Raw genomic sequence first — 11649 nt, 5'->3', positions numbered from 1 at the left:
ACCTCGGCCATATATCCTATCGTGGACGAATGCACATTGTCTACATTAAAAAATATGAATGAATGTAGAACTCATTGATTGATGAACATTAATTTGAATACTAACTGCATGTGTTGCCACGATCGATTCAATATGGTTTAGATTCCCATGTAATGGTTGCAGTAGTCAGACAGGAGTCACTTCGTGTAAAAACCTGACTCCCCCAATCCCAGATAATATGGTCAAAAGCATACCGCGGACTCTTCTCCAGAGTACAGTGGATGCAACTGGGTCTAAAGCCAGGTGGACGAATATTTAAAATATTTTTTTTTTGTTTCAGATAAATTGCCAATAGGCACTTTTGATGAAAGAAACAAGGACCATTGGTACACACAAGCTCAATGGACTCTCAAATCTAAGGTACATACATACATACAATCACGTCTATATCCCTTGCGGGGTAGACGGAGCCAACAGTCTTGTAAAGACTGATAGGCCACGTTCAGCTATTTGGCTTTAAGATAGAATTGAGATTCAAATAGTGACAGGTTGCTAGCCGATCGCCTAAAAAAGAAACCCAAGTATGTAAGCCTATCCCTTAGTCGCCTTTTACGACATCCATGGGAGAGAGATGGAGTGGTCCCATTCTTTTTTGTATTGGTGCCGGGAACCATACGGCACTCGTCATCCTAGAAAGATAATCATATTGTGTAGTAAAAAAATGATACTCAATACTCATGAGTAAAATTGATGAATTTTTTTTTTATTAGATCTAAGTGGAGGTATTTTAATTTGTAGAAGGCCTGTGATGCCTCGAATTTAGGTTTACTTTCACAACCTTCTAACAAAATAAAACTGAAAAAGATATATAAATGTGCCATGTGGTTCCCGGCACCAATAAATATAATAGAACCAATCGATCTCGTTCCCATGGATGTCGTAAAAGGCGACTAAGAGATAGGCTTATAAACTTGGGATTCTTATTTTAGGCGATTTGCTAGCAACCCGTCACTATTTGAATCTCAATTCTATCATTAAGCCAAACAGCTGAACGTGGCCATTCAGTCTTTTCAAGACTGTTCGGCTCTATCTACCCCGCAAGGGATATAGACGTGACCATATGTATCTATGTATGTATGTAAAGATTATCATATTGTGTAGTACAGAAAAGATACTCAATACTCATGCGCAAAATTGATGCATATTCTTTTATTACATCTAAGTTGAGGTACTCGTATAATATATGAAAGTGTGTTTGTATTTTGTCTTTCACGTCATAACTACTGAACCAATCCCCATGAAATTTAGCATACGTTTAGTGTGGAGTAACGAGAAGGGAGACGCACGAAAGCTAGTAGGTAAATAAGCAAAGTCACAAACGAAAGCTAAATAAAGAAAATATAGGGTCACAGATCTCTCTCTACATCAGACTAATCTCTATTTAACATGCATTTTATGCATTGAAACTATGACTTACAGGTCCAGGCGCCTCTAAACAGGAATGTGGCCAAGAACGTCATCCTCTTCCTCGGAGACGGCATGAGCATCACAACCCTGGCTGCGACCAGGGTATACCTTGGACAGAAGTATGGCCATCTTGGGGAGGAGCTTAGACTTAGCTTCGAAGCATTCCCTTACACTGGTTTATCAAAGGTAATGAAGTACTTCATTTATTTAAATTGCTTAAGTTGTACGGTCAACGACAAAAAAAAATAACTGCCGTGGGAAAGAGATGTAGTAGTCCTATTCTAAATTCTGGGAACCACACGGCACTAATGTTCCATATTATTTTAAACAGGGTTCATATTGTACCTACCTATTTATAAGCAGTAACTGTAATTCAACTGATGTACTTTATGATGTGCAATAAAAATATTGAATTGAATTTAAAAATTTGATCTAACATCACTTAATTAATGATCAATTATAAAATCATACTAGTGTTAAGTCACTGACAAAAGAGCCTAAGATCCTCTCATTTTTCATCACAAAATCTTTCATTAATTTCAGCCGTACTGCGTAGACAATAACGTAGCGGATTCAGCGTGCAGTGGAACGGCGTACTTCACGGGAGTGAAGGCCAATAGTGGGACTGTGGGCCTCAGCGCTGGGGCCAAGAGGGGGGACTGCAAGGCCCAGAGAGACGGGTTTTACTCTGTCACTGGCCTGATGGACTGGGCCCAGAGAGTGGGGAAACGAACTGGTACGTAGGAAATAAATATACATACATACATAATGGTCACGTCTACATTCCTTACGGGGTAGTATTTCCGTGCCGTGTGATTCCCCCACACCAATACAAAAAGAATAGGACCACTCCATCTCTTTCTCATGGATGTCGGGACATATTACACAGATTGAGTGAGCCTCGAAGTAAGTTCGAGACTTGTGTTAAGAGATACTAACTCAACGATACTATATTTTATAATATAATACATACTTATATAGATAAACATCCAAGATCCAGACCAATCAGAAAGAGTTATTTTCTCATCATGCAAATACATACACAGCCATTAAGTACTATAATTAATAATTAAGTGATCACTTACCTATTTCAAACATCTAAGTCAGTTTAAGATCTCCTTTTAATACGGTCAGACTCCTATAAATAGGGTAAAGTTTGGGCCCCAATGGGCCCCAACACATTATTAATGTACTAATAATAATAAAGCCTTTATTTAATAAAACTAGGAAGATTGTGAATGTTTAAGATATCAAAGTATATATCCCTACTTCAGACAAAAGACGGTCAGAGTGAGAACCATAGCTAAGTCACCTTTTAGCGACTTTTAGAAAGAAAACGTGACATAAATAAAAAAGAAGATTTTAAGTAGACTTTTGTATTAGTGAAGACTTCGCTGTTCTTAATCATTTACTTAATTCTTTCACTCCAGGTGTGGTCACCACAACAAGAGTGACGCACGCGACTCCGGCGGCGGCGTACGCGCATGCGGCCGACCGGCTGTGGGAAGCTGACAGCGACCTGCCCAGCCATGGGCTACACTGTGATGATATCGCCACGCAGCTGGTCCAGGGTCGAGTGGGCAGCAGAATTAATGTGAGCATTTTTCCTCTAGCTCCTTCCCATGGATGTCGTGAAAGGTGACTAAGGGATAGTAAAGGATAGTTTAAACTTAGGATTGTTCTTTTAGGCGACAGGCTTGCAACCTGTCACTATTTGAATCTCAATTCTATCATAAAGCCAAACAGCTGAATGGAGCCTATTAGTGAGTTTTAAGACTGTTGGCTCTGTGTACCACGCAAGGGACATAGACGTGATTATATGTATGTATGTATTTTTCCATGAAAGTTACAAAAAGTACTTTGAAGGCAGAACTGACTTAAAAAGGAAAACATGGCCGGCCGCGACCAATTCGATTATGACAGTTTGCTAGCCCATCGCCTAAACGAGGAATCCCAAGTTAGCCAATAAGCCTATCCCTTAGGCGCCTTTTACGACATCCATGGAAAACAGATTGAGTGGTCCTATTATTTCTGTTGATGCCAGGAACCACACGGTATTGTATATATCATTGTATTAATATTTTTATGATTATTATCATGTTTGTATGTTATCACTGCATATACACCAAAATTATATATTCCAGGTAATCTTCGGAGGTGGAAGGAGGAACTTCATCCCCAAAGGGGAGAAAGACATGGAAGGGTACGTGGGACGGAGGTCTGATGATAAAAACCTCATCAGGGAGTGGCTGATGAGGAAGGCAGCCTCGGGAACTCCAGCCAAGTTCATTTATAACAGGTATTAGGTTTCGCTAGCTTTTGCTCACAGCAGACTTTGTATATACAAACGTAAAAACACGTCCTGAATCCCTTACGAGGTAGACAGAACCTAGACTTGAAAAGACTGAAAGTCAACGTTCATCTGTATGGCTCATAGCTCTCTATATATAAGCAGACTTACCATGTGTTTATATATATATATATATATCTGCTTCCCTTACGAGGTAGACAGAACCTAGACTTGAAAAGACTGAAAGGCAACGTTCAGCTATATGGCTTAATAATAGCTAATAATTGATTGACTGTTGGCTCTGTCTACCCCGCAAGGTATATAAATACAGTATATTTCATTGATGAATCTCATTTACAGGTACGAACTACTACACCTGGACACTTCCAGTCGTAGTGACGTCCTTGGACTATTCTCCCCGGACCACATGCCTTACCACCTGGACGCAGAGGCCAGTGACCCCACGTTGAGTGAAATGACCCAAACAGCCATCAAACTGCTGGCCAATAATAAGGAAGGCTTCTTCTTGTTTGTCGAAGGTAGGTTATATAAGCATGCAACGCAATGCAACGACTTGAAGTCGGTTAATATTTTGAAAAACTTTTCCTGAGTGTAGGAAACATTTCAGCGCAACGCGTGATAACAACGGACAAACATACAAACATACATAAAGGTCAAACTTAGAACCCTCTTTTTTTAAGGTAGTTGAAAACGCACAGGGAGGCACAGGGTTCAAATCCAACCGAGGTCATGTTCATGAGTTATTTACATTCTACTGGACACATATAACACGTCTCAATCTCTTACGGAGTAGACAAAGCCCAGCCAAAGAAGAACTAGAAAGCCACTATTAACTGGATGGCTTGACGGAAATGCCATTTTTATCGCGCGAAATCCCGTTGCAAGTAATAATAAAAAGGGAATCAGCGATAGTTTATCGCACGATAAAAACGGCGTCGCGCGTGCCAGCTACGAAGGTAGCTACAACTATCTCTAGTTGCAGTAATAGACTTTCAAGAAATATTTTTCCAATATTCGCAATATTTCCAGTAGATTTTACTTCGCCCACGTTTATTCCAGATTTCCAGCAAATTCCTTAGTTTCCGATAAAATTTAATGTCTCTTTAGAGTGCTTGATTTTTATTAAAAGCGAAGAAAACTTGCAAGCACTAAATTGAGAGCACTTAAACTGACAATTTGATTTTTATTTCATTATTTACCAGGACGTTCCTCCCATTATATACCTCAATATGTAAAATAATACTTAAACCATATATTGCATACATTATAATGGTTTAGAGGGTGGAGCGATCATCACCAGGGCATGATGAGAAAAGAACTTTCTCTGATTGGCCTGGGTCTTCGATTTGTATCTATATAAGTATTTATTATAAAATATAGTATCGTTGAGTTAGTATCTCGTAACACAAGTCTCGAACTTACTTCGAGACTAACTCAATCTGTGTAATTTGTCCCGTATATATTTATTTAATGTCTTAGACTTTGCTCTAGTTGCGTTGCTAGTACTTACTGGAAAGGAGACCCAGGTAATCTTATGACCATAATCTTGCCTTTGTAGTCTATGATCCAATATGGATCAGGCTTCTCTTTTTAAGTTGTGAAGGTCAGTCAAAGTACGCTTCAATTAAAAAACCTGACTTACCCAACCAGCCCCTGTAGCATGACCCGCGCAACGCAGTTTTTATCGCGCGAGAAACTATCGCTGTCCCGTATCACGTCGTAATAAAAAGCGGAACAGCGATAGTTTTTCGCGCTATTAAGATGGCGTCGCGCGTGCCTTGATCCAGGGCAGGATGATGGTCGCAAGCGCGTTTGGGTCTCCTCTCCAGAAAAGTCGCAACTGGGACATATTCTGAAACGATGATTATAAGGCTGATTTCAAAACATAATTAAGCCATCTCAATTCTATCATTAAGCCAAACAGCTAAATGTGGCTTGTCAGTCTTTCAAGACTTCTAGCTCTGTCTGGCCCGCAAGCGATACAGTCATGATTGTATGTAAGTACGTATTAAGTTAACAAGATGACGAAGAAATGGCGTATACCTTTTTCCAGGTGGAAGAATAGACACAGCTCATCACGAGACGAAAGCGCGAAAAGCCTTAGATGAGACGGCGGAATTTGCGAAGGCAGTGGAGGCAGCCTTAAGGCTGGTGAACCCTGAGGAGACTTTAATAGTTGTGACGTCAGACCATAGTCATACTATGTCATACAGCGGGTACAGCAAGAGGGGCACAGATATACTTGGATTTACAAATAAAGTGAGTATTTATAATCTTCTAAAGGTACTGACTTTAAGATCCAAAGGTTAGGGAGTTTACTTAATAGAATGAAAGAAAAGATCATAGTCATATTATCATTTAGTGGCTCCAGCCAACATTTTTCTTAGTACCTGGGCGACCGAGCTGGACGTTTGAAAACCCGTAATAAATGTTAAAAGCAAAATATAAAATAATTATAAATTAATAGGATCTCCTAAACGTTAGTCCTTTAGTCCTTTACCTGAGGTTTAAACAAAATGGCGGAAGTCGATCAGTTGAGCGTTATGCTTTACAAAAATTAATGACATCTCTAGTTATACGCCCTGCAGCTTACTAAAATTTCTTCGAAAATTCCTCAATCTTCTCTCATATTGTCATTAATTCAGTCCTTGATCTTATTTTTAGTGCCGTGCGGTTCCCGGCACCATTAGAAAAAAGAATAGGGCTACTCCATCTCTTCCTCATGGATGTCGTAAAAGCGACTAAGGCTTATAAACTTGCGACTCTTCTTTTAGGCCACAGGCTAGCAACCTGTCACTATTAAGCCAAACAGCTGAACGTGGCCTATCAGTCTTTTCAAGACTGTTGGCTCTGTCTACCCCGCAAGGGATATCGGCGTGATTATATGTAGGGGAGAGCGGGGCTGGTATTAACAGGGGTAAGAATTAACAAGCTTATTCCTGCCAAACGTGAAGTGTTAAAAATATGAGACTCGGTTTAGAAATACTATATACGTAGCCGAATGTGTCCTGACTTGTCAGTTGCCGGCCGGCCATCACATGTAATAGTTGTGAGTAGTGACCTCGGATTGACAGGTAAGAGAACTTTTCTTGTGTTGCAATAAATTGATTTAAGACTTATTTATTCCCTAAATTGATTTAAAGTTTATACTAAATCAAACTGTAATTTATTGACAGTAAAACTATATTATTTGTTTGTAATTATTTTGACTAGATTATTTGCTGTAATTGGTTAAGTAAAAAAAGTACCCTTGGGGCTAAAATTAACAAATTGAGTGGGGTAAGTATTAACATGTTAAGTATTGAGTATTAACATGTTAATACTTACCCCGTATGTAGGTATACATATAGTATTAACTAAGTGTTTTTTTTACAATAGTATTTTTTTGTAGAATGAGAAACTATAAAAGGAAGAGCACAAGGGGGTCTACATCTCAAGAAGTATTTGAGTTAGCAGCTAAAGAAGTTCTGGAAAAAAATAGTATATAGACTAATGATTGTTGAGTACTTATAGTTAATTGAAAAGATTATGTTGTTGCTGTTGAAGAAGATATTATTTTATTTACCTTATTAGGACTCTATAAGACTGTTAACACTAAAGAGTTTATTTAATTTTTATACATTAAGTTTAAAGTTAATATTATATAGACTTAAAAATCATTTGACTGTGAGAATGATTGTTAATTAGTGTAGATTTAAAACAATATACTATCTTCTTTCAGTTACTATCATAAAAAGTACTGATTTATTTAATCTTAAGTACAATAAAACATTTTTATTAATATAAAAGACATTTTATTTATGTATTTTAATAGAATTATAGTCTGTGTTAATTATTGCCCCTTACGTTAATACTTACCCCAGCTCTGTTAATATTTGCCCCAGATACGGGGTATATCTTAACAAACGACTTTTTTGGTTTTGATTAGTCTGTTTCTAAAAGTACTTACCTAGCTGATAGTTTTTGTTACTTATATCATAGCCAGATAATCAAAGCATGTTATAAACAAAAAATAAAACAAAAATGTTAATTACTATTGAAAATATAAACCATAATGCAAAATTTGTTAGTACCAGCCCCGCTCTCCCCTATGTATGTTTCTTATTTCTTCCAGATGAACGCGTCTGACAGTCTACCATACACTACCCTGAGCTACGCGAACGGCCCCGGGTACAGACCACACGAGTACTTCAAGCGGCAAGACCTATATTTAGAAGACCTGAGTGGGTATCTTAATCATCATAATTTAATATTAAGGGAAGTGCCATAATTCTGGGCATTTGTAGTCAAATTGTTAAGTTGCCCAAATAAAAGATAAGCAAATAAATTAATAAATTTATATAAGAATCACACAAAGTCGGGAAAATCTCCAATTTCAGTTCAACATAACACAGTCTGTAATTGTAATTCCGTCATGGAGCCGAGCGATACGGTTAAACGTGGCCTCTCAGTCTTTACAAGACGGTTGGCTCTGTCTACCCCGCGGGGGACATAGACGTGATTATTTTTATGTATTTAGTTCAACGCGGCCAGAATGCGTATCAGTTCACTCCTTGCATAAATTATTTCTTTCAGAATAAATATGAAGTTAATATTATAAAGCTGAAGAGTTTGTTTGTTTGTTTGAACGCGCTAATCTCAGAAACTACTTCAAATTGAAATTTTTTTTGTGTTGAATAGACCATTTATCGAGGAAGGCTTTAGGCTATATTATATCTCGCTGCAAGTATTAAAAGCGAAGAAATAATGGATAATGTGAAAAAAGGGGAATAATTGTTCATCCTTGAGGGCTTCAATGATGCCCAAAATAACTATTTCACGCGGACGAAGTCGCGGGCACAGCTAGTTTGATGTAAATGGCACAATGTAATGCGGTGGGTTGCATATCCGATAAATATGGATGCACTTACGGTATTAAAATGTGGTGAATAATAAAATAAGAACATTTTCGCTTTAGAATAAAATACGTATATCTTCTCCCTCCTGTTTATTGCCTTATCTCTCTAGACAGGAGCCCGGGGTGCGCCTTTAACCATGATCCTGGTTTGGGTGAGTCAGGTTTTTATATAAAGCGATTCCCGACTAACCTCCGTAAATTTCGGAGAGAAACTACTCCATATTGCATCATGGATATACATCCAGTTAACCGAATAAGCAGGTTTCCTGACGATGTTTTTTCCTCACTTTAGTATCAGTTAGCCGTCGAACTAATGTACACAACTCGAATTAATTGGTATCATAACCTTCTTTTAGGCGTTTGGCTAGCAACCTGTCACTATTTGAATATCAATTCTATCATTAAGCCTTACAGCTGATCCTGCTGTATCTGATTCTCCTGAGCTGAGTGGCCTATCAGTCGTTCAAGACTGCTGTCTCAGTTTACCCCGCAAGAGACATAGACATGATTATATAAATGAATGAATGATAACCAAAAGGTCTATTATATGCATCATGCATTTTTCAATCGGTCAAATCACGTGTGCCATCTATGAGAAAACTCGGACATGATTTCCTGTGGGTAAAAACGTAGTGGTCACAAGTGTTGTTGAATTTTCGTTGATAGATGGCGTTGAAGTCGATTATATCAATGTGTGCTTGCGTTTCTAATTTTTTTTTAATCTTTATTTAATAAGGGCCTTTTGTCTTTAAGACATGTCAGTCCCATTGTAACATATCTTTAATTTAACACAAGGTGCTAATAGAATCGTAAATTGCATTACATACAGGTTTTATACTTGTGTGGATTATTATCAAAAGTCTAAAAACGCCACTTAGCTGATGTAAGCCCCTTTAATGGTTTGAACACTGACACCGTAGGCAAGTATTTTTAATCAAGTTTTTTTTTCAGAGAATCCAAACTTTACGTACCCAGCCTTGGTGCCCATTGGTCGGGAGACGCATGGAGGGGAGGATGTCGCTGTCTTCGCCAAGGGACCCTGGGCTCACCTGTTCACGGGGAATTACGAACAGAACTACATACCCCACGCCATCGCATACGCAGCTTGTATAGGACAAGGGCTGACTAGTTGTAAGATTTCATAGTACAAATTATGTTAAAGAATATAATAAATTGATTATTGACACAGCAGTTTGAGTTATATTTTATTAAGATGTTGATATAGGATTCGACTGGCAGAGAATGCCTTGTAACATTTAGTGCTGTTGTACATTTTACGTGTATAAACTTTAAATAAATAATGTATTTATGTACCGTGTGGTTCCCGACACCAATAAAAAAATCGCACCGCGGACCGCTCCATCTCGTTCGTAAAAAGCGACTAAGTAAAAGGCTTATAAACTTGGTATTCTTCTTTTAGGCGATGGGCTAGCAACCTGTCACTATTTGAATCTCAGTTTTATCGTACAGTCAAATAGCTGAACTTGGTCCTACATAGATTAAATTTTTGGTGTGAAATATCTTTGTTAGTATATTATACAATCCAACATTCAGAATTCCTTTGTTCGCATATTCAAATAATCTACACAATTACGCTCACAACACAATAATTAACGCTACATATTGTTTCTAAATAAGCCCCATATCAACCGGTATTAAGCATCTTGTCCTGGAATTTAATTTAATCCCCGAAAAACAGGTAATTTATTGGAAATAATGTTTTATTTTTAAGTCAAATTTCCATTTCACAGGCAAATTTTAGGAACACACGACTTTCTCAGATTTCATGAAAAAAAAAATAACATAACTTTATTATTTTTACTATTACCAACGTATAGTCAACTGCAAATTAACCTACCCAAAATTACATAAAATTCGTGTCTATTACAGACTAATAGAGTTTCATTCAGGGTTACTTGTTATTCAGTTGACTGTTTTTGAATACAAATTTTTTATTTATTTACTAATTTTTGTAAACAGAAAACATCGAGACTGATAAACACAAGAAACAAAATTACAATGGTTCTGCTTATTTCAAAAGAAATCTCTTCCAGCAGACCAGAGACATATATTTATAAATATATTTTTTAAACTTGTCACTTTAGTACATAAAAGTTCCTATTTGAACAGGCAGGGTTATTGTTACATATGAATAACCATGATATTATATTTGGTTCTTGCCAATAACAATTACTAGAGGCATGTCAATTAACGCTGATGGAAATTGGTAAAACCTTGTTTGCCCGTATACAAATACCCACATCATACAAGTTAATACGGAGACAATTGAACTAGAAGACGAGCTATGAATGCATCTTCCCCTTTATCAAAAGTACGAGAACAAAGCATACGTATGTGGCTACCAACATACTTACCAACAACTACCAACATACTTACCAACAAGCTTACCTTACCGAATAACAAGAACAACAGTTACCTTCACAATATTTACCATTTACAATTACAATACCTTACCAGGATATAATAGATATAATACATATATATATAAGAGATGAATAAAACAAATCAAGCACTTTAATATCATGCCGACTTCGTTGCCCAGAAACCAGAAGAAGCTAGTTCTGAAAAGAACTGTTTGTGAGCGCGTGCACATGGACATGCCACACATCGTGCATCAGCAGTTCTTCCAGGCAGCATCAGCATCTTCACACGCCAATTCTCCACACTGCATTATTGTCCATCGGATCTCCGTCCGAAACAACAAACTCAAGAGTTCGACGCGCACACTGCACTTCGCGAGAGCATCACGAGCGCGACCTCACGCCGCAAGTTCAAATTCACACTGAGGCGGGGAGCAAGCAGCAAGACGGTTTTATACGCAAGCAAGTTTCGCCCAACAAACATCGCGTGCACACCGCACGTGGCGCCCTCGGCGCGCCTGCGGCCGCACCGGGCGTCACAGAAACTCAAGCTCGACACGTGTAGCGGAAACGGGACGGAGCTATCTAGACTCAGGAGACAGCAATACAAAATT

The 11649-nt window shown here is 38.0% G+C and overlaps 1 protein-coding gene across 1 annotated transcript; it reads left to right on the top strand.

The window, feature by feature from the left end:
- Window positions 1-330: 330 nt before the first annotated feature.
- Window positions 331-9799, top strand: LOC106137909 (membrane-bound alkaline phosphatase). Its single transcript, XM_013338859.2, has 9 exons — window positions 331-399; window positions 1459-1632; window positions 1990-2182; window positions 2877-3040; window positions 3591-3745; window positions 4097-4275; window positions 5811-6016; window positions 7872-7980; window positions 9606-9799. Exons 2-9 carry the CDS (start codon window positions 1519-1521, stop codon window positions 9797-9799), a joined length of 1314 nt encoding a protein of 437 aa, XP_013194313.1. The 5' UTR covers window positions 331-399; window positions 1459-1518.
- The last annotated feature ends 1850 nt before the right edge of the window (window positions 9800-11649 follow it).

This window comes from Amyelois transitella, chromosome 13, assembly GCF_032362555.1.
Source record: "Amyelois transitella isolate CPQ chromosome 13, ilAmyTran1.1, whole genome shotgun sequence".
In the NCBI taxonomy this organism is placed as follows: Eukaryota; Metazoa; Arthropoda; class Insecta; order Lepidoptera; family Pyralidae; genus Amyelois; species Amyelois transitella.
This window is presented reverse-complemented; position numbering and strand designations above follow the sequence as displayed.